Consider the following 27,252-nt stretch of genomic DNA (forward strand, 5'->3'; position numbering starts at 1 on the left):
AAGCAATGGTGCCGATGACATCTATATGTAAGGAAAAACGAAATTGACTCCTTTCTCCGAACAAACAAAATCCTCTCCCCGATATTTTACTATAAAGACGACACCGTTTTCGAAACTCTTACATCGGTTTCTTCTTCAGCTCTCACACTGACTCATCATCAGCTCCCATTATTGGTACTCATCTTCTCGCTATCTCTTGATTACTATCTATGTGTGTTTGTATACTGATCGTAGTATTTGAATTTGGATTTCTATCGTGGAGTTTCTTGAGGGAGATTCGGGTTTTGATTGTGACGAGGTCGATTGGGTTATGCGCAATGGTCAACACGTCCCAGATTTCTTGGGTTCTTGATTGGTTTTAGTTTGATTTAGCTAACAGCCCTTTTCACATATAGATAGTCTCCAAATCCGCTTACTCCTAATTTTGACGATTTTATTGAAAGTCAAGAAAGTGAGAGTGTTGTTTTAGCTGCCATGTAGTGAAATTCGGATTTGAATTTCAGTTGTTTATGTTTCTGATTACTGCTATATGATTCATTGAGAAGCTCATACTTATTGTTATTATTTGCGTTGTTGGCTTTAATATTTATGAACTCTGATTGTTTTCCATTTGTTCTTGTTTGGAAGATTGATATAGCTGATTTATCAATGTTGTTTGGTGTTGAAAATTGATCAAGGTCGGTTATTCTATTTCAGCCAAGTGAGACATAAAAGTTGGTGTTGGATTCACCACAGACTCTATGATTTCGCCAAATGCAACTGAAGTTTGATGGGTGTTCCCTCTTTGGAACTACAATCTGAAAGTCGATCTGATATTTGTCCTTTGTTAATGGAGCGGGTAGGAAATTGCAATCATATCATTGACATACCTCAAACTACTGATCCTTCTTCTTCACAATCGTCTTATGAAAGAACTTCCAGTAGCTTGAATACCCAACAACATGAAGATATACCTTCGTCTAGTACAAGAGTGTCAGTTACTCAGCCTTCAACATCGTCTACCAATTCGTCAAATGCAAGGAACAACTCAGTTGTTAGGAGAGGAGACAATCGCCGCCGTAGGAGTCCATTGAATTCTAGTTTGTGGATATCTATTGAATTAATCCTCACAGTTAGCCAGCTTGTTGCATCAGTTGTTGTTTTGTCATTGTCAAGGCATGAGCATCCTCGGACACCCTTGTTTGAATGGGTTGTGGGCTATGCATGTGGGTGCGTTGCATCCCTTCCTCTTCTTTATTGGCGTTTCCGTCATCGCAATCAGGTTTCAGAGCAAGATTCAGCTCAGGCCCGTCAAGTTAATGTGAGTGCCGGTCGATTCTCTGTTTCTGTTAGTACTTCTGATGGAGATGATCATGGTAATTCTGGTGTATCCCCAAGAGGTGGTCAAAATGCTGTGGCAATGAATGCAAGGTATTAAAAATTCTTCTTTGTTGTCCTTAATAAAGTTATTTGTTTCTTGCTTTTAAATTTGAACCATGTTGCATAATAGATTGCATGCTGTTTTTGTTTTGCCTGTCTAAATCCATTATTTTAGAGTGAAAGTTGCTGCCATTTTGATCATTTTGTCTTCCTAAGCTATAGAAATCGATGCCCTAGACTTTTTTTGTTCGTTTGTGATGAGTAAATTATTTTTCATTATCTTTCTCATGTCACAGACTGAAAACATTAGTGGAATACTTCAAAATGGCATTGGATTGCTTTTTCGCTGTATGGTTTGTGGTGGGCAACGTCTGGATCTTTGGTGGGCATTCATCTGCCAGCGATGCTCCAATCTTGTACAGGTACGAGTTTGTGGTTATTAAGACATATAAATTTCTTGGAGTCATGTCCTCCTGTGAAAAAGCTTATACATTTTTTTCATTTTCTATTTGTCTACAGGTTATGTATAGTGTTTCTTACCATTAGCTGTGTTGGATATGCCATGCCCTTCATTCTGTGTGCTACGATCTGTTGCTGTCTGCCCTGTATAATTTCCATCCTAGGTTACAGGGAGGATCTTTCACTAAATAGAGGAGCCACAACAGAATCCATAAATGCTTTACCAACGTACAAGTTCAAGATCAAGAAGAATAGAAATTCCGACGATAGTGCCGGTGACTGTGGAGTTGTTGCTGCCGGAACTGATAAAGAGAGAGTGATCTCTGGAGAAGATGCAGTAAGTAGTTTTTTCATCATTGCTAGTTGTTAGTTTTATTGTATTGGTTCTTCTCAAATATTAAGGATGTCGTTTTGTTACGTTTAGGCTTGTTGTATTTGCTTGGCAAAATACATAAACAACGACGAGCTTAGAGAACTGCCTTGTACCCATTTCTTCCACAAGGAATGTGTCGATAAATGGCTGAAAATCAATGCCTTGTGTCCTCTTTGCAAGAAAGAGGTGGGTGAATCCGTCTTGCGTTCACTCTCTGGGACGACAAATAGCGGAGGAGTACAAAGGCTCAGTGAAAACGCAGCCGGTCAGCCAGTTTGATAGGAGCAGAAGCCTTTTCAGATTCCTAATATAATTAAAATTTTACTTATCATTGTGGTGGTTTTGTCATTGTACATTCATACAAACAGCCAGGATTCAATCCACAATAGTATAAGTTTTTTCCTCTTTTTTTTTTTTTTTTTTTTTTTTTAAGTCTACTTATGATCTACTCTGTCGAGCTACGTATTGTTCCTCGACATGTCTTAACGATCTTTTTAACACTCAGAGACTCGGTATAGGACATTCCTCGGAAATTCTATAGCCATCTCTAGGAAAGGATTTTTTTCACCAAGTATTTCTCCTCTAATTGTCAGATTTTGCGCGACTAAGATCTAGTTTGCACCAGTAAAAAATGCTAACAGGTCGAATTACGATACTCCAGACAGTGCTAGGACACTCGTTCTCAGACACCACGCACGTCGGGTAGTCGCAGCTAGTGGCTTTTTAATACATTCAGTTCCTCTTTACGCAACCCGTAAGTTACACGTGTGAAAATTTAATTGTGATAGATAGTGTTTTGAGGGATTACTATACAAGAAGATAATGTGTTGCTGCTTTATATTGAACTGAACACACATATGACGTATACGCAAGAGTACTCAAATCCATTACCATTAACCAATTCGATGGCCTTCTCCTCATCAGTTAACATTTAGCCACATGCAGTGTTCATCCCATTGCCACTACAAAGCCATATGAAATGTACGCTTAAACTCGCAAAGCTTTTCCACCACAAAGGATATCACATTACCTTTGTCAATACTCACTACAGCCACAAACGCATTCTCAAATCGAGAGGTCCGAATGCCTTAGACGGATTACCTGATTTCCAATTCAAGTCGATCCCCCGACGGACTTCCTCCTTCTGATGACATCGATGTGGAACAAGATGTCAATGCTCTTCTTCTATCTATATGGAGGAACAAGTTCTTAATTCCATTTATCGATCTTGTTAACGAACTTGGTGAAGATAAGAATGTTCCTCCAGTGACCAGGATTGTTGCTGATGGTTTCATGACATTCACCATTACAGCTTCTCAAACGCTCGGAGTTCCTATTCATCTTTTCTATACAATTGCAGCAAGCTCGTTCATGGGGACGAGGCAGTTCCAAGCCCTTAGAGATAAAGGCTTCACTATCCTGAGAGGTATATATACCTTAACCACTCGGCTATGCCTTAGTTGACAGCTAATATATATGATTCAAATTAGTTAGAAATCTGAAAAAAAAATGATTTTCCTAGTTTTGAATACAATTAAAGACAGAATTTATGTGTAGCTTGGTTGTGTTTGCAGATGGAAATTATTTGACGAATGGCTATTTGGATAATGTTATCGATTGGATTCCTGGAATGAAAGACATGAGGCTGAGGGATATTCCAGGATTTGTTCGTTCCACAGATCCAGAAACGTTTGAGTTCCTAGCAAAAGCAACTGAAAGAGCTTGTGAAGCAAACGGAGTTATTTTGCATACGTTTGATGCATTGGAGCAAGATATTCTGGATGCTCTCTCGTCTAATTATAATTTCAAGTTATACACTGTTGGCCCTCTTCAGTTGTTTCTCAATAGAATAACAGATGATCCTGCATTGATGTCCTTGGAAAACAGGGGTGCGCCACTAAGAGATAAACAAAAAAACTTGTCCCGGAAATGAGGTTTCCAGGACAAGTAATCATGATTAATTAAAAAAAAAAAAAAAAACTCATCCTGGGAATCACATTCCCGGGTCACCCTAATTAACCACTCAAACTACATGTCAATACTCATTTCGGGGACAAGCTTTTTCCGAAAATGGCATTTCCGGGACAAGTTTAAGTATTATTAATTTCGTATTTAAGTTAATTGTTCCGGAAATGCCATTTCCAGGACAAGTATATATGTTTACGTTTAATGAAAAATACAATAAAATGTTGACATTTTAGGATTTTGATATACATTTATAATTTCCTGTGGAAAACAGTCTCTGGAAAGAAGAAGTTGAATCTCTTCAATGGCTAGATACCAAAGAACAGAATTGGTAGTCTTTGTCAATTTTGGTAGCACAACAACAATGACAAATGAAACTCTCATCGAGTTTGGAATGGGACTTGCTAATAGCAAACACCCATTTTTGTGGATAATTAGGCCTGATTTGGTCGCTGGAGAATCGGCAATATTACCACCAGAGTTCATAGAATCCGTCAAGGATCGAGGTATGATATCGAGTTGGTGTCCGCAAGAGGAAGTGCTAAATCATCCATCAGTCGGAGGTTTCCTAACTCATTGTGGATGGGGCTCCATGATTGAGTCATTGAGTGCAGGACAACCTATGTTATGTTGGCCTGTTTTCGGAGATCAGCAGACTAATTGTCGATTCACATGTGTAGAGTGGGAAGTCGGTATAGAAATGGACAACGATGTGAAGAGAGGTGAAGTGGAGAAACTTGTGAAAGAATTAATGGAAGGAGAGAAAGGTATGAAGATGAGAAACAAAGCAAGAGAATGGAAAGCTTTGGCAAGAGAAGCAACTTCTCCTAATGGCACATCTTCTCTCAACTTGGACAACTTAGTGAGTCTTACATAGACACTGAAAAAAAAAAAAAAACTAGACCAATATGACTATACTATACATGCAAGAGAATAATTTCATCCTTCACATTTTTCCTTAATTATATTTTAGGGCTGTACTTCTTTTGTAGGCTTTTATGATCCTTTATAATTAATAAGAGAAAACACATACCCATCCGTTTGATCATTAACACTTTTTTTGTCTTTTTCGTTTGTCCATTAACTTAAAAATAATCATTTAATTAAAACAGTACTTTACAACCGTCATAATAATAATATGACACTAATAGATCGCTTTTTTTCTAAAAAATACTACTTCCTACCTAAAATAAATACAAATTTTATATATAATTTATTTTAAAAAATTTACATTTATTTTAGGATGGAAGAATTAATTTTTTTAATTATTTATTATTTGAAATTATAAATTATATTTAATTATTTTCCAATAATTTTATTCATATTTTTTTAATTATTTTTTAAATAACTAATAATTTAATTTTCTTAAAATAATTTATTTAATTTTATTAAATAATTAATTATTTTATAAAACGATCAGTAAAAAATAAATACTAATTAATAAAAATTAGGTGTTGATAATGTTTGCAGAAGAAACATATCCCGAACTGGCACGTTATACGGTGATATATCCAAGAAGTAAAAAAGTTAGTAAAAATATGATAAGTTCACCCACCAGCTTAGGTAGGGTTTGTAATTTCTCGAGCTTTTACTTAAAAAGCCCAAACAAACAAAAGCCTTATCTTCCCTTTCTCTTTCTTCCTCTTCCTCTCTCTGTGTATCCACTTCTCGTTTCTTCTCGACTTCAAATCTGGCGACACTCCGATTAGGTTTGTTTTCTGATTTCTATTACATCCTTTTCGATTTCTTGATTCTCTCTGTATCGACTTTCGATCAATTTTTGTGATATATGGAAAAAATGGGGTGTATCTCAGCTTCTGCTGGAGTGTAGACTTTTGAACTTTTGATGATAATAGATGATGCCAAATATTTCAATTTAATTAATGATCGTTAATTTCTTTTTCAAAAATCTATTTTTTCTGTAGCTATGATTATGTATGTATGGGTTATGTTCATTTCTTATCATTTGGAACTTGTTTAATGAGCTCAGATCACGGTTTTCATTTGCTCCACTTAATTGTCTATTCTTAGTCAATTTAATCATTTACATATGTATGCTAGCAAAACTTTCCTTGTTTGTCAACAATTTTGAAGTATTGTTTGTATTTTGCTTGCTATTTTTTGAGGTTGTGCATGCAATGCTAGTTTTCGATGAATGAAGTTCGATGACTTATGCTTTGCTATTTTACTTGTTTTTGTAATTGAAGTATGGTTATAGTTGCTGATTGTGCCTTTATTTGCATATCTACTTTCTGCTTTTAGTGCAGCATGTCCAATAATGTGGTGCCGCAGTCGCTAATGATTCCATGTAGCCAAGTGAGTCAGCTGGAGACTATGACCGGTAGGTTGGACTCAACAATGCAAATGGGATCTGAAATTGGCGAGTTTTCTCATCAACAATTTTCGATTCCAAACACCCAAATCGGGTCGTTTGGATCACAACAGCTTCCACTGTCCAACATACAACCACAAAAGATGGTAAGCAAGTCAAATAATTTGGGACCAGTTCAAGTATCAGCGTTGAATAAGAGAAAGGCCCCATTGGAATCCTCATCTGTCCCTACTGTTTCCCATAACTTGTCAATGCCTAACAAGCGGATGGTTCAAATGGCAAATCGTCCATGGTTGCAGCAAAGCAGTCAGATGCAACCTGTACCATTAGGTTCTCAGCAAACACAACAAAAGAAATTGGTGCGAACTGAATCTATGCCCAAAAAACCTGGACCTTCTCCAAGAAGCCAAAAAACACAGACGCTGCCATCTCCTAAGGCTCGAATTGATTCATCTGATTCTGTGAGATCTAAGATGACGGAGCAATTAGCTGCTGCTCTGGAATTGGTGTTGGAGCAGCATGATAACCCCCAAAATAAGGATGCTGCTTTTGTTGCTGACCATGCTTCTGGAGAGTCGGAGGGAATGCTGCCTTCCAAGGAGGATTCAGCAGCTCAAAAGGGGTCTGATGGGTGGAATGCATCTGAAGAAACTTTTGTCAACGATGGCTCTGCGACATTTCCAAAATTTGAGGGGTTAGATTTTCAATCAAGCATTGTACTTCCTGACGAGGATGTTCCCTTTAGCGACAGCTTATTTGCCAGAGATGAATTCCTTCAGGGAAATGGGCTTTCTTGGGTATTGGATTCTGACAAGGAGGTTGCTGAAGAGCATGAAATTCAAGTTGCGGGTAAACAAGATGAGGAAATACCTGGAAAGGACGAGAGAAGACAACAACCTCAATCTCCCAAGATTTTGGCTTCAAAAATTGAGGCTGAACTCTTCAAACTGTTTGGAGGTGTGAATAAGAAGTATAAAGAGAAGGGTAGGTCTCTTTTGTTCAACCTAAAGGATCGTAGTAATCCGGAGCTGAGAGAGAGAGTTATGTCAGGTGACATACCTCCAGACCGACTATGTGCTATGAGTGCAGAGGAACTTGCTTCAAAAGAGTTATCTCAGTGGCGTCAGGCAAAAGCAGAAGAGTTTGCTTCGATGGTAGTTTTGCCTGATTCGGGACTTGATGCCAAACGTTTAGTTAGGAAAACTCATAAAGGTGAGTTTATGGTTGAATTTGAACAGGATGGTAATCCTACAGAAGATGTTTCTGCAGGAGCTAATTCAATTATTCTTCCAAAAAGGGAAGAAAACCAAAGAAAACCAAAGAAGGAAGAAGCTGTCAAGGAGAACAGAGCTGCTTTGCATCGTAAACGTGCTGGATCAAGGGTCAAATTTGAGACTGCTGGTGAAAAGAATAATTTAGAAGAGAATGAAGTTTTCATGATTCCTCCAAATGACGTTGAAGACGCAATGCACGAGCTTATGGTAGATGACGGTTTAACAAATCTTCCTCCTATTGTTTCCCTTGATGAATTTATGGATTCCCTCGATTCCGAGCCACCATTTGTAATTTTACCAGAAGCTGGAGCATCAATACCTTCTACAGACTATGATGAGTTAGAAAATGCCTCGCCAAGAAACCCCACTAGTACTGCTATTGAGAAAGATAGCGATAAGGATGAATCTAAACCCGTACCCGATAAAGATAGCAATATGGATGAATCAATATCTATTACTGCCTCCAAGTCCTCAGAAGATTCTGCTAAAGAGGATACATCCCCTTCTCTAGGTATGACTTCAGGTGAATGTGTATGGGAAGGCGCTCTCCGACTAAATGTTTCATCCGTAACCTCTGTGACTGGCATATATAAAAGGTTAGTTTTGTTATACATATTTTTTGCATATCTGAAACTGGATTGCTTTTCTGCCTGTTTTGGAATATGAGTTGGATGTCTTCTTACAGATGTTTTTCCGATTTGATACTTGGACTTGGGAGGTTACATGCTCTAACAGCTGCTTAATGCTGATGTATATCTGTGAAATGAAGTCTTGAGTTTTTTTTTCTTTTTTTGCTATGATGTTTGTTTTCCATTACTGATATATTCTATTTGTTCCAGTGGTGAAAAAACATCTGCAAAAGAGTGGCCTGGAATGATTGAGATTAAGGGTAGAGTGAGACTCGCTGCCTTCCAGAAATTTCTCCAAGAGCTTCCTTTGTCACGAAGTCGTGCCATAATGGTATCTCAAGTTTCTTTATATTGTACTAAAATTCTATCAGGGTTCCTCTGTCCGGACGTGAGGAAAAGTTTAATTACAGAATCGACTAAATCAAAGATTTTTTTTTTCTCCCCACGATTTCCAAAATCTCCAATTTTACTTGCTTTTCTAATGCTATTTGTGTTGAGTGACTGCATAGAAACTTAACCAAATGCATTATAAAAATTCTAATTCGAATTGCAAATTCAAGGCATTTACTAATGATGGATTATATTTATGTGGATATCGTCTAAACCGAAACTCGACCTTGTCTGAGGGGTAACATGGAACTGATCAAATATCACAGGATGTTCTATAAATGAAGCCGAAGCAGAGAGAGACCAGAGGATACTTATAGTTTCACTTGCTTTTTTGTAACTGCGTTGTTATAATTTACGAGAGAGGCCAAGTTTAAATTGTTTTTAAGGATTCAAAATTTTGTACTAAATGGGGTGTCCAATAGAAATGGTCTTAAAATTATGATGCATGTATTATAAAGCGATGTTCATACTCTGAAAAGTGAAGGGCATAATAACATTTTGTTTAGTCAAATCTACGTCATAATGACATTTTATTTAAATAAACTTTTACGTTTTCGACTATTTTCTTAAAAAATACTGATTATTTTTGGTTTAATATTTTTACAGGTTGTACACTTTTGTTGCAAAGAGTCTTCATCAGAGGAGGAACGTGAAAACATTAAGGAGGTAATTTCAGTTTCAGACCTTTATCTTATATACTACTATTACTATATAGATAAATACATTCCTTTTCCTTAGATCGATGATTCTTTATTGATGGAAAATTATTATTCACCAAACAGATCGCTGCTTCGTATATTTCTGATGAGAGGGTAGGAATCGCTGAGCCAACTCGTGGGGTTGAACTTTACTTGTGCCCACCACATTCGAATCCACTAGAAATGCTCTGCAAGATCCTTACGAAAGACCAAGTCGATACACTTAACGCCATTAACGATGGCTTAATCGGCGTTATCGTTTGGAGAAAACTAGTAACTCCTAAACATGGCTCTAAAAAACATCACTCTTCTAGGAGACAAGACAAGGACAACAACTCTAACAAAACTAATGTCAACTCTATGACTCCTAAAAAACCCGTCCCGTCTTCTGCCGGACTGCTTGGGAAGTTTCCTGGTTCTAATAAGCCTGAGGAGGAGGATGACGACGATGATGTCCCTCCTGGGTTTGGACCGGGCGTGGCAGTTTCTACCGGAGACGACGATGATTTGCCCGAGTTTAACTTTTCAGGTCCAGGGACGTTTCCGCCGTCACGTTTTCCTAGCCAGAATGTATCCATTACGCCTGGAACGAATCGCCCTGTGGATCAAATGAGGGAGCTTATACAAAAATATGGACAGTCTAATTCTAGTTCTTCTCCGAGGAACTGGAAGGATAATCGAGGAAATGGGTTTCCGAAGTGGAATGATGACGACGATGATGACATTCCAGAATGGCAGCCGTCGGCCCCTGTCCAGCCAATTCCCCGAGGGCAAATCAGTAATCAGTTCTCTGGTCAACATCATCAGCCACTCCCACCTCCTCCTGTCAATGTTATGCAGAGTCAAAAGCAAAGACCCTTGTGGGCTCCGCCTCCTGCTGGCCAGTTTTATGGGGCGCCACCACCGCCAGTGGTCGGAACGCCAGCCTGGCATCAAGATGCCCCCAAAAAGTAGAGGCTTTTGATTTGTCTGCTTCTATTTTGTAAATGGTTTTGTATTTCATGGCATCGTCTTCAAGATGGCCACCAGCTCTGTAGTCTTTTTCTGTAGTTCTTGTGCGTTAGTGTTTTATCTTTTAATCAGTAGAACAGATCTCCATGGACCGGTTTAATTATTGATTATGTTAATTAAATTTTGATGAACACAAACACAACTGAAGCAATATTTAACTTGGAGACCATTTAAACTCGATAAAGATTGTAAATTTCTATCTTCTTTCTATCCATTTTCCACTCAACCAACCAAAAGAATTGTTCATAACACATACAAAATATACAATTAATACTAAATTTCACGGCAAACCAAAAATCATCAACCCCCCAATACATTTCTAAGTCGTGCCTTTTGTTCAGCCGTTAACTTGGTCGGAAACTGAATTTCAAACTTGATCCTTAGATTGCCTCTATTCCCAGGCTCTTTCGTTATTGGCATCCCCTCCATTGCGACGGCAAGCTCATAACCAGGACTAATAATATCCGTTACAGGAATTGACAGGTCACGACTGTCGAGTGTTGTTAGGTTGACTGTTGTCCCTCCAATCGCCTCGGCTAGATTTACCTTGCGAGTAATAACAAGGTCATTTCCGTCTCTTTTGTAAATATCATGGGGTTTTTCGTCAATGATGAATAGTAAATCAGCTGGAAGCTGGTTTGCCTGCCCGTTTCCTTTATCTGGGAAAGTAATCTTTGTTCCTTTCTTCCATCCAGGTTTCACTTCTATTGTTAGAATTTCGGTTTCTGGTATTTGCCTCCTGCAATATCAAAAAATAAGAGTATATCTATGAATATGAATATGATGAGCTGGCGATTAAGGATTGATTGGACATATACCCATTAGCATCAATGACTGTCCTGGAGATCTTCATTTTCCTTGTTGATCCTGAATAGAGTTCCTCAAGGCTACAAGGCAATTTACTCTCGACTGGTGGAGGTTTCGTCCGGAAAATATTGTCTGTGCTGCCAAATCCTCCGAACATTCCACCTCCACCATCCGATTGGAATCTCATTGATCTTCCAGGGCCTGACGATCCAAATGCCCAAGGACTAGTCCCAAAGAACTCTGCAAAGATATCTTCTGCATTTCTTGGATTAAACCCTTTAGAGCCGGCTCCATTGCTGCTTGGTGGTGGCATGTCTTTTAGCCCTTCTTCGCCATGCTGATCATAAATTGTTCTCTTTTGCGGATCGCTCAACACCTGAGACGAATAATTAGCAGATCTTAAATGGGTCATTAATAAAGAAACTGTAGGAAAAATCTGAAACAAAATCCAGGAAGCTATTGGGAAAAGAAGAAGAATTTGCCTCATAACCTTCAGAGATCTGCTTGAATCTTGCTTCTGCCTCAATTTTATCATTTGGGTTCTTGTCAGGATGCCATTTCATTGCCAATCTTCTATATGACTTCTTAAGATCATCTTCTGTTGCATTCTTATCTACCTTCAATACGCTATAGTAATCGACACCCATTTCTTTCTCCTCTCTTCGTTGTCAAAAAATCCCAGCAAATCAAGATCTAAAATTCATGAAACTTATACAATCAATCCCCAGATGAAAAGATTGAACCTTCGATTATGTTATAGTCTGCCAAAACAATTTCTCTCTCTTAAATATCTTATGAGCTGATATGGTGAGGATTCAATTGATTGACATTGTCAACAGGAAAAAAAAAAATCAAACTTGGCCTCTAGGTGTCGATTAAAAAAATGTGTTCTTGGTAGCTTCCAAGAAGAAAGAAATGAAAATGAGTTTGCGGGTTTATACCAGAGGATAAAATAAGAATCTGGGAGTGGATTGAATTTTGTTTCCATTCATTGTCTGAATAAGATCAAACATAGATGGAGAGTCCGCTATAAATAACCGAAACCAACAGAATCAATAGAACATTAGCCTTTACTTTTTGTCTTTTGTTTATGACATAGTAATAAAAAAACTTGTCTAATTATAGAAACTCTATCACTTGATATATTATTAAGGATAAATTTGATGAAGTAGCCAAAAAAAAAATGTCAATGCCATTTGATAAAGTAAACTATTTACGGAGAATATGAATCATATAAGCAGTCGAAACCTGATACCTGATTTGAGGCCCGAAAATGTGGACGCCATGATTCCAAAACACACCAGGATGACGTTCTCACTAGATATGACACTATAACATACTTGAAATCAATCAGCCTTCCCCCCTGTTAGTGATTTCAGCTCAGGATTACCTTCCAACAACGGACTCTAACAGCTTTGCAACCTTGGGCATTTTCTTCAACCAACATTTCGACACTGCTCGGTCGTAGATCTCCTTGGTAATTTCATCAGGTTCACATTCATCCATGATCATGAACTTCCGAAGTGAAATTATATCCCAAAACTTACCTCTACGAAATAATGCTTCCAATATGATATTGTAAATCACAGTAGTCGGTTTCAGGCCATACTCCTCTAACATATGACTCCTAAGCCGCATAGCTATGGATATCTTCCCCTCGTTACAGAGGCCAAGTATTAAGGATGCCATAGTATAAGCATCTGGATTTAGTCTCAGACTATTCATATTCCTGATCACTTCACCCAACAGTAATTGATTCTTCTCTTTTATGCAACCATGTATTAGAATGTTATACGAGATTAAATCAGGAGAAATTCCAGAATCTCTAAAAGCAAATAAAAGGGTACGTGCTCTTTGAAGTAAATTGCTCTCACAAAGTTTTTGCAGTAGCACATTTAAAGTGACTGTATTCGGAATAGCGCCAAATTGGTTCAGAATTTCCAGCAATTCAAACTCTGAAAACTTGCCTACTGTACAGAAATACTGAATAAAGCAAGTTAAACCAACAACATCAAGCTTAATACCTTTACACTCCATGAGGTCCAAAATCCTTCGGATCATTGACGTGTCCTGTTGTTTACATGCCGCGTTCAAAATTATATTGAAGGAACACACGTCAGGCCCGGTCACTTCCCAGTCAAAGCCCTTAAGGAGCTCCAGAGCCTCATCTGTGTGTCCTTCTGTACAAAAACCTTGTAAAACTGTGTTGTATGATACATTAGTTGGCAAAATACCATTTTTTCTCATATTCTCTAATTCAACTAAAGCTACTCTTGATCTGTGCTGAAGACACAAACAGTGGAAATATAAATTACAAACGGCAACATCCTTGCAGCCCTTGGAAATCACCTCACCCAATAATATAGAGGCACTGTTGACTTTACCGACTTTTAAAAGTCCTCCGCCCAAAGAAGCAAAAGAAAAAGGGTCAGGAGAAAGCCCTTTCAAACCCATTTCATGAAGAAGCTTCACAGCATCATCCACTCTATCTCTGTGACAAAGTTCTCGGAGAATGATATTGTAGGTAAGCAAATCTGGATCACACCCTTCTTTTTCCATCGCTAGCAAAGTACTTAGCGCTTTATCAATCCACCCATAGTTGCAAAAAAACTTAATAGTTACAGTGTATGTAATGACATTTGGCTTACATCCATCAAGTTCCATCACCTTTAAACAATGGAAAATATCTGTCTCGAGTCCTTCCTGGCCAAAGCCATAAATCAAAGCTGTATATGCAGATATGTTATGAGTTATTCCCTTCATCTTCATCAAATAAAACAATCTCAAAGCAGTGTAACTCTGACCAGACTTGCACAAAGCCCAAATAATCGGGTTATAACTATATCCACCACGTAAACGATTCTTGTCCAGCAGAAAAGATACCATCAAACAAGCCTCTTGTATCATACCAGCTTTACAAAGTGAAGAATTCAGCAAATTTAATGTCGGTTGAGTTGGAACATAATCCAACTCCATCATCAATTCGAACACGGAAAGACAATCACATAAACTACTCGAACCAAGAGATTTCCGCAACATTGTCGACAAAAACGTAAACGATGGCACAAACCCACTATCACACATATCTTTAGCTACTGACAACGCCTCTCTAAAAGCCCTTAAATTCAGCATTCCATTAAGAAGTATATTAAAGGTATGCACATTTGGGGTAGGCCCAAGTGTCATCATTTTAGCATACACTTCGACTAATAGGGGCAGCGAGGGACAATCCGATTTTATGTAAGAATATATCAAATTATTGTAATCCATAACCGTAGGCTTTCCAGGAAGCACATTTTTCACTGAATCCAAAGAGTGCAAAGCTTTATTAAAATCACCTGAAGAAGCATACCTCGTCATTCTACGCATCAATTCGAGGTAATTGCAATCATTCGAGCTGGTTTCTTCGCCTGATTCCTCAGTCTCGAGAGCACAATGCGAAAATGAATGCAAAAGGAAGCGACTTTTTAGGCGAATCCCAGGCGCATATCTAAGTGCAGGCACTGTACAAAGAGGCATGGAATCAAATTTCGCATTTAGGAGAACATATGAAGCAAAATATTATTGCTTTTTCTTCTGGGTTTCCTGGAAAAAGTATAATTTAAGAGTTCAGCATAGTTTCAGACAATTTTATAATGAAATTTGATGAAAAACTGAAAGAAAGTTTGTATTTTTGAGTTGAAGTCAATTGAATACGAGACTGATAAACCCTATTAAAAGAGCGGTAGTAAAAATGCGTTGGAGGGTTTAAGCATTATTAACTCAATTACACGTCGTCGTTTAAAGGCGGGCTTCTAAAGCCCGAACCCGCATGATAAAATAGCCATTGTTTATTTCTGAACACCCACTGAAGAATTTAAATACGAGTATTTTTTTTTTCCCTTCCGAGAGTAGCTTAATATTTGATTTTCATTAATTAAAAAAAATTATTTGATCTTCCAAAAATTATTACTTTAAATAGTAGTATATTTTATTTATTTATTTTCAAATAATATAAAATATTTTGAGCTATCAATTACTACCTATCCTATGCATTTGAATAGTTACGGTTTGAAGTTTTTCACACATTAATATGATCTCCAATACATAAATTTTCAATTCTACACCATTTTGCTCTCTATTAAATAAGAGAGTGTGGAAGATAAATTAGTGGAGGAATAAAAAATGAAAAAATATATTGAAATTCTAAAGACGTCAATTATTTAAAACGAAAAAAATCATTATAAACGTCATCTAGTTGAATACAGAGAGCGCGATTTAGGGCGTCATTGATAACCTATTTACTGGATTATGGATAACAGTTTTATGCAAGCATTTCGAGTACATTGGAAAGATGATCCTAGTCGCAACGGAGATTAATCTGACAGCGACATGGACTATCTAAGAAAAGCTGAAAGAGAGACCATGTAGCTATATTCTGTTAATAGATTTTCTATTTCCAACATTTACAAATCTAAGTCTGTATACATGATTATATGAACAGGCTCATTCGTTTCATGAGCAAAAGAATAAGATATGCAACCAATGTAATCTACGGTCCTTAACTTAATCCTCTTCAAAACTCTGACTAACAGTTTTACTGTCACTAAGCCAGCCAGGAGAAAAGACGGTTTTGTCTATTAGTCTAGGGATGTTGCAGAGTACTCGAAAAGAAGGCGTTTTGAAGGTGCAGATTGTAATAGCACTCGCAAACGACTCGTTAGCTTGTAAATTAAGGTCCATTGCATAGCCATCTCTGAGTCCTTCATCTGCCTGCTGATGGAAGCCTACGAGGAAAAAAGAAAATGAGAACATCAAGAATTCAAAATTTTCAATTTCAGCCAATACTGTTTCTTAGCATCACATATTCTTGAATTTCTAGAAGAAAAGATGAAAATTAGGATTACCTGAAGATGTTTCCCAAGTTGCACCTCGACTTCTGTGCCGAAAGAAATATTATTGGCAAGTGATTTTAAGGGATCAACTCTGGGATCAACAGAGAGTAAAGAAGGAATTTGTGGGGCATAAACTAGCCTCCACCTAGCCTGGCCAAATTCTCCTTTCCCTTCTATTCTAGGCATCAAAGTTTCAAGTGTTGCAGTTGCAAGCTTCTTGAATGCAAGTTGGCCGTCACCTTCCAATATAGACTCTGCTAGCTGACTCTCGAAGACTCTAGCAGCCTTTTCTCAAAACATGGGAAATAATTAATTGTAAATCAAATTCCATTTCAAAGGCTGAAGTTACAGATTGGACCCAACTTGGGATAAGGAAGTAGATTTGATATTACCTCAGTAGGTGAAAGGACATCCTGCTCAACGGAACGGGTCGAAGTCACAACTAATTTATCCTGCCAGTTGCTAGCTCTGCTATGAATCCGGAACTGCCACTCTGATCCAACCAAAACTAGGTCTAGCATTGGATCTAGTCCTTGTTCAGGCTCAAATTTTGCTACATTTAGGTGTTCTCGCTTCAGTCTAACCTGAATATTGAAACATCAATGTTAGAGTATTCAATGAAGAACACCACCTGATGAAATAAACTCAGAAAAGAGAAGCATAGCAAGGTAGAAATGTCATAGCGCTAGCTAGCTCACCTGAGTAGCAACGAGATTCACGTCACCATTTTCAAATGTTAGAGTGCCTCTGGGTTTAATCCATTTAGGATGAGCCCGACCATTCAGCTCAAGCTCTCCACTAACAGCAAAATTAAGAATCAAAGGATAAACTATCCTTAGTTCTGGGCCCAGAACAAGCTTCAAATCAGTTAAGCAGATATCTAGATCCGGTTTTATGTTCACCAATTCGATTTCCTTTTCAGCTTCAGCTGACTTAGCTGCAAAAAGTGTACGACAGAAGTTACAGAACTAATAAACACGTTGACCAACGTAAAATAAGAGATAACACAGCTATTGACTAATGGTACAAGTCCACCGACCTAATTAAGCAACGGATAATTTATCTTTTACTATTATAGATATTTGAACCCAATTGCTAATCCTATGCAAACTAAGTTAAATTTACTTTCAATGAGAGGCATTTGTATCTAATAATGATAAAAAAACAAAGATCTCATTTAATTGAACTACAAGCAAATATGACCAGAGGGTTGCAGGAATTTCGCCGTGGAAGAAGCAGATTCAGACTTGAAAAAGCGTGAAACATATCTTGAAGCTAGCACTCGATTGACACCAGCACCTGGAAGCCTGGACTGATTTGCTGTCAACTTATTTAATGAACCGGTTCCGTTACCCTTATCATGTGGTAAATATGCTTCCCCGTGGCTCAATTTAATATTTCCGGAAATGTTTGGTTGCAATATGGAACCAGTTATCTGCATTTGAGTATCAACCTGGCCACTGATTATGGTGGGCCATTAGTTCTGTGTGCATGATATAGCAATTTTGACATAATTATGCTGTAATTTAAGCTTAACCTGAATAAATATAATCATGAATCGTTACTGAGGCACAGAAACCATTTTCTCATTTTTTTTTTTTTTTTTTGACATAATTTTGATGAAAAACACAGGCAGAAAGATTATGGGATAAATCTAGTGTATCAACAGATGCTTGCCAAATAACAAAAATCCAAAATAAACAAATCACAGTCTCACATGTTGCTAAAGATCTTTGGTGAAATCTATACGTACCTTAGAATATTTTTCGCTCGTACTTCTAGGACTTCACATTTCAAGTCAATTTTGTCACCAAGAGATGCCTCGCTTTTTCTGAGGGGCAGATTCCCTTTAAGAGACAGCTTTCCCCATCTGCTCACCCTGCTCTCCAACAAAGGAATGCACAGCCTATTAGACTTCACATGCACCGTGCCACCAAAGTTTGTGAGTGGTTTACGGAGCACAGGTGACGACATGGATGCCCTGTGGAATGATGCAGATCCATCGAGAACTGGTTGTTCAACAGTACCTCTGACCTGTAGGAATGAATATTAACCAAAAAAATTACAAAGCAACTTACGATGATAATAGATTGTATGTCAACATTTTCGTCATGGGTTTGTAGTTTTCCTGAGACAAAATGACCTAAGACGAAAAAAAAAAGTTCATTGACTTGACTTACCTGAAGCATGATATCAGCGCTGCCATTAAGCCACTTAGCATGGGGAGATAAAGCTGTTAAGAGCATCATGCCACCGTCCTTTATATCAGCATCGACCCTAACTTCACCTACATCCAAGACATTCCAGTTTAAACCTTTCAGACTTTCTGCTAACTGCGTATTCCAGGCCTCATCATTTCTCTCTCTAAAAACATTTATCTCGCTAGCTTCACCAGCTGACCCTCCCCCATCCTTCTGTTTCATCCAGCCAGGGACCCAAGTTGTCCCACTTCTTTCAGTCTCTTTATCTTCTTCTTCTGAATTGCTGTAGTGGACGGAAATAGGAACACTTCCTTGTATGTGTACGTGACCAATTTGAACTACTGGTTCGAATTTGGCATTAAATAGAAAACGACTACGTGAGGTTAAAGAAACGACGACTTCCGCTCGACCCAGATCAATCCCACCGATGGCACCATCCAGGAGCCGTACTTGTACATCACACTCTGGTTTTGCAAGAGTTCCTCTGAGATCTCCTTCCATGTGAAGTATACCTCCAATTGGGGCCAGCAGCTGTCGCAAGGAATGGACAGCGACAGTGGCTGAAGACTCAAATACCTGAACCAGAGTTGGGACTAAACTAATAGGAAAATTAAGGACAGCAAAATGAAGATTGCTTTTTGGTCCCAATAGAGTTCCATCAGCATGGACCGTGGCATTATCCTGAAGGATGAAAAGTTTATCAAGGCGCAAACCATCATCATTACTATAAGCACCCACTGCCAGAACTCTCTGAGTTTTATATGTTCCCCATTCCCAGTCCTCACCTTGAAAGTCAAAAATCAGCCTGCAATTCGACAAAAGAACATTGACGATAAGAGGTAGATTCCATGCAAAGCCAATCTTTACTCGTGGTATGAGTAACAAAGTTTCCAAAAAGTAACACAACCCGATATGATTGCAAAGGGAATCGGCAGGAGTTTTGCAAGACTATATTTGATTATTCTACTTTAGAGACCATATTAAATTATTTCCACCTGTATGGCTACATAGAGAAATTAACAACATATACCATCGTGTCCCCGTTTCCTCCACCACTAGCATCCAGAGAGCCATGCCAGCGGCCTCTCAGTTCAGCTAAACCGGGAAGACTAATGTCCTCATGAATAACTTCATTTGATGGAGTATAATGCTCCTGAATAACCTGAAAATTTACGACTTCTCAATTTTAGAAAATGTATAAAATTGAATTGCTTAATGTCTTAAACAATCTGAGTGATATGAACAGGAAAGGAAGGAAACATAACACAACCATTTACAAGTTAACAACCATGAAAGTTTATAGATTATGTATATCATAACATACATCAAGTAATTCTTGAAGGCTCTCAGAATATAATCCCACTGATGGCAAATTTTGAATGAAGAAGTCCTGCAAACATCATGGAAATACACGTGATCAATTACTTTTCAACAGAACGCCTAATTGAAAGCGTTACACTGCGGGAATAGTAGTTATTTCTTATGCATTTGATTTAGACAAACCTTTGATCTAGAACGGACAGCAGGATCTGTACTTCGTGAAAGTAGCCTAGCAAGTGGAAGCATCTCTGCAACATCAGCTCGAGGAACTTCAAGTCTCATTCTCCACCTTCCCATTGAGGATATGACTGTACCCAGATGCCCGGCCATCGCCCTTTTAAACAAGCTACCCATTTCGTTTCCAGCCAAGTTCCGATCTCGGGACCCAGGCAACACATATTCACCTTGGAGCTCATAGCGGCTATTCATTTGCTCCAGAATTGACTTTTCAATGGTGATCTATTCAAATAGGTCAGGTAACATGAGTTGCATCATTTACTAATACATATTCAATAAGATAAAAGGAGTACCAACACGTAGATCTTGTGAAGGCGTTATAAAGTCAACAAAGGATTCTAAGTAAGTGAAGTAAACAGTAGTACATTTTAAAAGAAAAAGAAAAGAGAAAAGAGAAATCGTGTTTGGCAGGTGCTGGAAGTCATAGCATGAAGAAAAACTGATCATTTTATTCCAAAAATATGTTCTAGTGGAAATGAGGACAGTTCAATGTCTATTCCAAAACATCTCAACCAGACAATAATAACAGAGACTTGGAGGATTCTTCAAGAATATCTAAAACAAGTAGTAGTAAAAAGGTATCCACTGTGAGTTAAAGGCTCTCTATGATTGACTTGCAACCATCCTTACTAGTCAGTTATTAAGCTTAAAACAGGAACTATTTCAGTTAAGAAAAAAGCTTATCACCAAAACATTCACAATTATTCCTGGTCGTGAGGATCCCCAAATCAGAATGAACATGAAGGTGAGACAAGGATGGAAAGAATGTTAAATTAGGCACTCACCACATCCCCGCTCCATCTAGCAGCCACATCTAAGGCTTCACCAAGCACCCCACTGAACTTTGGCCTAAGAACAGATAGCACACCGTGGCCCTTTCTTTTCTGAAGATTAAGTTGGATTTCCGCCTGAAAAGTACGCAAGTAACAGAACCGAATTATCAATAGGCTATAAAAGGGATACATCCACGCTCTAGAATAAGTGCAATCACAATGAAAGATTGTGTCAGAAGATGACACATTCACTGCATGATAGATAATTTATATAGGTGCTTATAAACTTTACCCTTTGCACAGTTCCTCGAAGTGAAGCCAGCTCTAACTCATCAAGTGGCAAATGTCGAACCTGCAACCAGCAGTGAAAAAGGTCATTGTAACTGACAATACCGATTAGGGAAATTTTCCAAAATAACATATGCCATTAAGATACCTCCAAGGTAGCCAAATGTAGGGGTCGGAAACACACATTAGCTCTAAGTTGCCCCTTTTGAAGGGAAAAAGAAAATAATTTTCCATTTTGTGCATTTTCTTCAGAATTAGGTCGCACTGGCCCTACCACCTCCAGTGCAAGAGTTTCATCTGGCCTTCCTGTGGCTTCCAACTGCACTACCAAAAATGATTTTAGAAAAATACTAGCAGATAAAGTAACTGTTGGTTCTCAAAAACTAAGTTTAAACTGCTTATTATGAGAGATTACTATCATTTAGAGCACGACTTTCTTAGCAGTTTCCTCATGTTAACCTTTGCAGCAACAAACTTTGAATACAAATTTAGGAATAAAAATCTCAGAGATAAGTATAAAGTCCTTACCTTGATATGGTCCTGCGAAATGCTTAACAGTCCAACCAACTGAGGGGCTATCATCAGCTGATTTAGTTTGAGACCCGACAGAGAAACCTCACCAGCAAGACTCCGTGAATTTCCTTCATCTGTCGGTCGCACATTTTGCAAATCCTTATCGGGACCAGAATCACTCTCCCCAGTCTTACTAGCATGCTCCAAAACCTTGCCCTGAAATTTGATTTTCCCTGATGCCTTTAAGTGTGTAGGCCTTGGAGAATCAAAAGGGTAGGAGACTAGACTGAAAAACTCAAAGCCACGCATACGCAGATCCAAGTCAACTCTCTCAACTACAAATCTCTTGGTGTTCCTTACATCAGATGCTTGTCCGTCGAGCCATTCATCAAGGTAGGATGTATATATTTTTGTGTACAATTCACAAGCCGCAGATGAAGAGCTAACAGTTATACAATCATATGAGATCAGAATATCTCCACGAGCGTCACTAAGTGAACCTTCAGCATTCGGTGCAATCCACTTGATGTCAAATCTCCTACAACAAAAGGAAGGATATGCGATTGAACCACAAGGATTTAATTGAACATCAAATACTATGCCTATGGGAAACAAGAAACTAGGTCCAGCGTCTACCTACAAACTGTTGGAATGATTATTGAAAAACAATGGTTATTAAGCTTACGGTTTCAAGAGGGATCCGGAAAGTTTTGTTTCTCCACTTATATCTCCTAATTTGAGTGCCATTAGCTGCTGATAACCCGGTACATATCTTTCCATAACCTTATCAAAGGAAAAATTTCCAGAGAAATTAACATCTACTGCCGCTTCATCTACCTCACCCTGTAAGACTAAAGTAATGTTTGTCAGAATGGTTCTCCTACAAGCTACACAGGAATCAGGATGATCTAGAATCCACAGATCCTAGTCAAAACAAAAATCTCAGAGAAATATAGGCATGTCCAGAAGCAGTTACAAACCTCCGGGCAAATCCATGCATTGCCTGCCCCCCGAATTTCACCACCATCTACAAGACTGGCTCTAATTCCATATAAATCCGCAACCTAAAAAAAAAAAGGTAAGTAAACAAATGCACACCAGAGACAGAGTGGTCATGTTTAGCTAAACATAAACAAATTTAAGGTTCATCAAACTTACACAATTATCAGTGCTGAAAGTGAAATTAGCTGATAAATATGAAAATGGAACACGATCAAGGGCTGCCACTGCTCCTGCCTCCTTGCTTTTCAACATTGCCTCAGATGCAGTTGAAGCAGGGATGTCAGAAAGAGACTGAGCTATCTTCCTTGTAACCATACCACTTCCAATAAATATAGGAGCCTCCAAAGGACCTTGACAGTTGAACACAGCCGTTACAGAACCAGCCAGCTGCAGTCACCCAAGAAAAGTACTACAGAAATTAAACCTTCCGGAGCCAAAACAAACTCAACTGGGCAAAACAGAAGTTGCACAATCAAGATGAAGTAGCAAAAAATGTAAAGTTTCCGTATTGGTGCAAAAAAATATAAATCAATAAATCAAACTAAAGATGCACGCACCGGGAACAAAAGAGGCTTCATCTTGAAAGATTTCATCAGGGAATTTACTTCTACACAAGGAACCTGCAAGAAGTGACTTGTTATTGACAAGCCAGACATTAAGTGGTACAGCTGCTAGACAAAACAGACACTAGAAGCTGCTTATTCCATACAAGAGAAGATAAATTTCAACAAGAAGGTGCAGATGCTAATGCATATCATTATTGAACCAAGTTAGGATATAAGTTTGTAGTTGATGCTTAGATGGGCTTAGTTCTGGGATATCATGTCATACCTGGCACACTAAATGAAACTCTCCTTCCTCCGGATTAATTCCAAAATCACCAGAAGCTTCTACGGGAATATCGCCAAACCAGCCACTTGCATTGTGTACAAATACGCGTTGTCCTTGGAGACGTAAACTAGTCGAAATTTCCTGAAAAGAGGAGACGTTGAGAAAATCATATTCTAAGTTATAAAGGGAAATTAATTTCCAGATAGTGTATCTGGAAATCAAATGTACAACCAGAAGAAGACCAGAACATACAGAAAATGAAGATGGAGCATCAAGTATCTGGAAGGCCAATCCCGTGACATCAAGCTGTCCTTGTAAATTGGGGAACTTTTCCCCCCTTGACATGCAGATGTGAACCTGAAAACAAGAATTGTATATACAATGAAGGTAACTCGAGTGTGTGAAAGATATGGAAACCTAAGACTAGTGCATATCACATTTAATGATGAATTGGAAAATATGAACTTATTATCCGGCTTCCTCAACAAATCACACCAGAGTCCAAACTTGCACAAATAAAGCATAATTTGAGAAGAGAACAGACAATAAAACGAGTTAGAAAAGCACCTCACCCGTGGCTCTGCCTTTAGACCATGTGATTGGAATTTCTAGTAACCTCTCAAAAAGCTACAGGGAAAAATACAAAACATATGAGAAATGAAAAGTCAGTTAAACATGGTTTTCAGGCAAGAGTAACAACAGTTTTAATAATGGATCGCATCTATTAACTATATACCTTACCGGAGCAAAGAGGTTGGCAACCTTCAAATTGGCATGCCAATTCTGATCTTCTACATCCACAAAAACATCTGCTGACAGCCAGCCACCATCACTAGACATCTCATCTGATCTCCACGTTTTACAGTTACCAGTCACTTGCACATGCACACGGCCATAATGATTTTGGAGTTTCAAATAGCCATTTGCATTCTCCATTTCCCTGATCAAAGCTCATTGATAAGTAATAATATATACCTATCTATTTATTATTTATGCATGATATTTTATTTTATTCTCCAGAATCTGTAGAAAATTCATTTGCCAGCTAGGATATTATTATATGTATTAGGGATCGATAGGAGAATTATAAAGGAGCAGGCCCTCACCTGGGTTCCCTGTCACCATATGCAAGCAGCATCAAAGATCCATTTTTGAAAAGCACAGAATCTAAGGTAACTGGAATCATCTTCTGAATGCCACCGGTGTTCACTAAATCAGCATCATCGACAAGTTCTGCAACGATATCTTCAACTTTTGGAATCATGTCTGACTTCAGTTTCTGAATGGAACCAGCAAAGAAGGTGGATAGCCATCCCTTTGCAGGAGCAGAGAATGAAAGAAAGGCTGATCTTAAACTTGATGGACCAACAGGAACGTCATTATATTCTAAAGCACCAGTTTCAGGACTTAAAAACTTTGAACTTTGAGATGATTGACCGCTCTGCCCCTCAGATATATCACGAACAATGGGTAAGTCTTTGCTTGCATCTCCTGCCGGTCCGCTATCAGATGGCTTTTCGGTCAATTTTCCATTGTTGACAAGTCTAACCAAAGACATAAGAAATGGATCACCAATAAAGTTGAGGCTGTTGAGTTGTCCATTCGAAGCTTGATTCACAGAGGCCTGCTCAATTGTCGATGCTCTGTCTTCTCTCCCACCCTGGCCATCGTATCTTAAATGCTGATCGCCACTATTAGTAGCAGAAAAAGTAACCCCATTACTGTCGGTCTTTAGAGAATTGGAACTGCTTGTTTGTGGAGCCTCGCCAAAACTCCGGAGCGATAAATGATGGAAATAAGTAGCTGCTGACAAAGCACTGCGATCAAGGATTCGCTTTTTGGCAGAGGCAGCAGTTTCAGGGACAATGCTCCCATCAGACTTTCTCTCAAGTTTATGCTTCTTTGGCCCTTTTATCTCTTTTGACCAGAACCTGAGCCCTGACCCAGGAGATTTTACACCAAAAGATTTCTCCAAGTCCGCATGCTTTATGTCATACTTAACTCCAGTGTCCATGCAATGATGATCCCCAAGGTGCATATCCTCATCCTTGAACAAGAAAGAGTCAGAGCCCATTAATTCTATAGGCTGACTTCCCTCCTCTCCCTGAGCGTCAGTTTCAGACTGACCATAAGCTTTCCCAGACAAGATGTAACCCATCTCTGCAGCATCTCTGGCTGAATCGTCACGGTCTTTGGACCAGCGATCACCTGCTTCTTCTCTAGCAATCCTCCTCGTTTTCGTACGATAATCGATCCCTTCTTCACTTGACAGGTGTTTCAGTAGACTGCCTTCAGGAGGAGGAGGTATCCCTAACCAAGTATAGTCTTTCTTCTGGGCGACTAATACATTGGGATTAGACAACATTGCATCAATCACAATCTTCCCTCTTCTCAAACTTGCAAAAGGACGAACCCGAAGCTTCATTGTGGGAACTTCAGCACAAGAAAACTCTTCACCATGAGGCCCAATTGAGCATGACTCCAATGTAATACTCAAAGGCGACACGCTTCGGACCTTACCAAAATCTATCTCACGCTGTATATACTCACTAAGGGCGGAACATACTGAAGGTAAAATCTTGGCCTCAACAAAACTCTTGGCTTTTGACTGTCCATACAAAACCAACAAGCACACCCCAGATATCACTGCTACAAAAACGGAGCACCTAATCAACAATAATCCTTCTTCCCACAAAGGAGACAGAGATTTCACGAGAGCCTGGCTTCGAGACAAAGGCTCTTTAATACATTCAGCTTTCAACCCATTTTTGGGAATAATGGCTTTCCTTAGTATCTCTACATTTTGGCCACAGAAATGGGATAACCTACTGATCCAAGGATGATGGTTCTTTTCACAAGTAATCTTCGACCTTTTCCGCCTACCCAAAGAAAGAGAGTTGCTATAACTGTTGGTTCTACTTTTACCAATTATTGAGCTGTTGAGCGGAGTCCCAAAAAAGGGACAATGGAGATTCTCACTCATGATCGAATCTTCTTGTGAATAAACTCGGACAACTCATCTGGCAGGGGACCAAGAACTTCACTCTTAGTCCCCTTAAGCTATTAAGAAATCACAGATTCTCCATGCATTCATTCGAATTTCCTATCAAGCAGAAAATAACTCAAAATCAAAATAAGAAAAACTTAATGAATGCCAAATTTCAAATCCAATGTCAGCATTACAGCTAACAGACACACACAATTAATTCCAAGCTAACAAACAGCTATTACAATCTATTGAGCATATAATCATTTTTAAAAAAATGCTAATAGCTTGGGATTCTCGGTCTCATTAATCCAATATGTGCGTGCATGAATAAATAAGCATACCTGAAGGAGATTAGATATAGCAATTTTCGCGAGTCTGCATAACAAAGCGCGACAGAGAGAATGAATTAAGCTGGCTTCAGTGTTCTGATGTGTGTTGTAGAGAGAGAGGTTCTTTTCTTGTTGAGTAATGCTTGCTTTGGAAAACAGGTGGTAGCAGCTTCGACTTTCGATTTTTTTTTATTTTTATTTTTATTTTATTTTTTTGCAGGCAAAGAACTTACGAACAGAGGAAAGTGGAAGGGATTTAAGTATAAATTGACGAAAATGCCCTTAATATTTTCAAAAGTGATTATTTAACCCTTCTCTTCTGTGGCTCACATGCTTTTTGACGTCTACGCTCGAGCGGGAGCATCTCATTGTCATTTTGATTTATCAATCCAGGATAACTCATTCCATTGGTTATATGGTAGGTAATGGAGAGAATTTTTTTAATTTGTTCAATTTATTTTAATTGAAATTTTATTGTAAATTTTATTGTTAAATCAACTTTCGATATATGGCGTTTTAATTAGAAATTAAGTTTGAATTTAATTAGGAATCAAGTTAAAATTTTAAGTCAATATTATTTTTTTATTATTTATTTCTA

General features: G+C 38.4%; 5 protein-coding genes and 1 pseudogene across 6 annotated transcripts; 3 read left to right on the forward strand and 3 right to left on the reverse strand.

Annotated features, from left to right (window-relative positions):
- The first annotated feature begins 769 nt into the window (after nt 1-769).
- Nucleotides 770-2,470, forward strand: LOC139883180 (E3 ubiquitin-protein ligase At1g63170). The gene is made up of 4 exons (XM_071867393.1): nt 770-1,410; nt 1,656-1,781; nt 1,879-2,155; nt 2,243-2,470. The coding sequence occupies exons 1-4, from the start codon at nt 770-772 to the stop codon at nt 2,468-2,470; spliced, it is 1,272 nt and encodes a 423-aa protein (XP_071723494.1).
- A 161-nt stretch (nt 2,471-2,631) lies between these two features.
- On the forward strand, nt 2,632-5,033 carry LOC139883181 (7-deoxyloganetin glucosyltransferase-like; annotated as a pseudogene).
- A 1,391-nt stretch (nt 5,034-6,424) lies between these two features.
- LOC139883182 (uncharacterized) lies at nt 6,425-10,433 on the forward strand. Its single transcript, XM_071867394.1, has 4 exons — nt 6,425-8,358; nt 8,602-8,722; nt 9,388-9,447; nt 9,564-10,433. Exons 1-4 carry the CDS (start codon nt 6,425-6,427, stop codon nt 10,431-10,433), a joined length of 2,985 nt encoding a protein of 994 aa, XP_071723495.1.
- Nucleotides 10,434-10,790: 357 nt separating this feature from the next.
- Nucleotides 10,791-11,944, reverse strand: LOC139883173 (uncharacterized). Of its 2 annotated transcripts, none has more exons than XM_071867387.1 (3): nt 11,780-11,944; nt 11,309-11,673; nt 10,791-11,229 (listed from the first exon to the last, which is right to left on the reverse strand). In XM_071867387.1, exons 1-3 carry the CDS (start codon nt 11,942-11,944, stop codon nt 10,791-10,793), a joined length of 969 nt encoding a protein of 322 aa, XP_071723488.1. The 2 variants fall into 2 exon arrangements, with proteins under 2 accessions (XP_071723488.1, XP_071723487.1); XM_071867386.1 differs by having other exon boundaries at nt 11,309-11,680; nt 11,763-11,944.
- Nucleotides 11,945-12,683: 739 nt separating this feature from the next.
- Nucleotides 12,684-14,816, reverse strand: LOC139883183 (uncharacterized). Its single transcript, XM_071867395.1, has one exon. It carries the CDS (start codon nt 14,814-14,816, stop codon nt 12,684-12,686), a length of 2,133 nt encoding a protein of 710 aa, XP_071723496.1.
- Nucleotides 14,817-15,916: 1,100 nt separating this feature from the next.
- LOC139883185 (protein TIC236, chloroplastic-like) lies at nt 15,917-26,319 on the reverse strand. The gene is made up of 23 exons (XM_071867396.1): nt 24,443-26,319; nt 24,078-24,276; nt 23,904-23,963; nt 23,589-23,693; nt 23,337-23,477; nt 23,063-23,125; nt 22,662-22,892; nt 22,484-22,567; nt 22,189-22,346; nt 21,519-22,041; nt 21,139-21,309; nt 20,995-21,054; nt 20,715-20,837; nt 19,876-20,151; nt 19,697-19,762; nt 19,380-19,534; nt 18,352-19,177; nt 17,925-18,205; nt 17,375-17,631; nt 16,870-17,108; nt 16,564-16,755; nt 16,184-16,456; nt 15,917-16,063 (listed from the first exon to the last, which is right to left on the reverse strand). Exons 1-23 carry the CDS (start codon nt 26,317-26,319, stop codon nt 15,917-15,919), a joined length of 6,507 nt encoding a protein of 2,168 aa, XP_071723497.1.
- Nucleotides 26,320-27,252: the final 933 nt, after the last annotated feature.

Source organism: Rutidosis leptorrhynchoides, unplaced genomic scaffold (assembly GCF_046630445.1).
Source record: "Rutidosis leptorrhynchoides isolate AG116_Rl617_1_P2 unplaced genomic scaffold, CSIRO_AGI_Rlap_v1 contig364, whole genome shotgun sequence".
In the NCBI taxonomy this organism is placed as follows: domain Eukaryota; kingdom Viridiplantae; phylum Streptophyta; class Magnoliopsida; order Asterales; family Asteraceae; genus Rutidosis; species Rutidosis leptorrhynchoides.

Coding starts and splice junctions, on each gene's coding strand:
- LOC139883185 (XM_071867396.1), bottom strand. CDS start 26,319: ATGAGTGAGAATCTCCATTGTCCCTTTTTTGGGACTCCGCTCAACAGC. Junction 18,206..18,351: donor GCGCTGATATCATGCTTCAG/GTAAGTCAAGTC, acceptor TCATTCCTACAG/GTCAGAGGTACTGTTGAACA. Junction 17,632..17,924: donor CGAGCGAAAAATATTCTAAG/GTACGTATAGAT, acceptor CACCATAATCAG/TGGCCAGGTTGATACTCAAA.
- LOC139883173 (XM_071867386.1), bottom strand. CDS start 11,944: ATGGGTGTCGATTACTATAGCGTATTGAAGGTAGATAAGAATGCAACA. Junction 11,681..11,762: donor GAGGCAAATTCTTCTTCTTT/TCCCAATAGCTT, acceptor TGCTAATTATTC/GTCTCAGGTGTTGAGCGATC. Junction 11,230..11,308: donor ACAGTCATTGATGCTAATGG/GTATATGTCCAA, acceptor TTGATATTGCAG/GAGGCAAATACCAGAAACCG.
- LOC139883183 (XM_071867395.1), bottom strand. CDS start 14,816: ATGCCTCTTTGTACAGTGCCTGCACTTAGATATGCGCCTGGGATTCGC.
- LOC139883180 (XM_071867393.1), top strand. CDS start 770: ATGGGTGTTCCCTCTTTGGAACTACAATCTGAAAGTCGATCTGATATT. Junction 1,411..1,655: donor GCTGTGGCAATGAATGCAAG/GTATTAAAAATT, acceptor CTCATGTCACAG/ACTGAAAACATTAGTGGAAT. Junction 2,156..2,242: donor TGATCTCTGGAGAAGATGCA/GTAAGTAGTTTT, acceptor TGTTACGTTTAG/GCTTGTTGTATTTGCTTGGC.
- LOC139883182 (XM_071867394.1), top strand. CDS start 6,425: ATGTCCAATAATGTGGTGCCGCAGTCGCTAATGATTCCATGTAGCCAA. Junction 8,359..8,601: donor GTGACTGGCATATATAAAAG/GTTAGTTTTGTT, acceptor TATTTGTTCCAG/TGGTGAAAAAACATCTGCAA. Junction 8,723..9,387: donor CACGAAGTCGTGCCATAATG/GTATCTCAAGTT, acceptor ATATTTTTACAG/GTTGTACACTTTTGTTGCAA.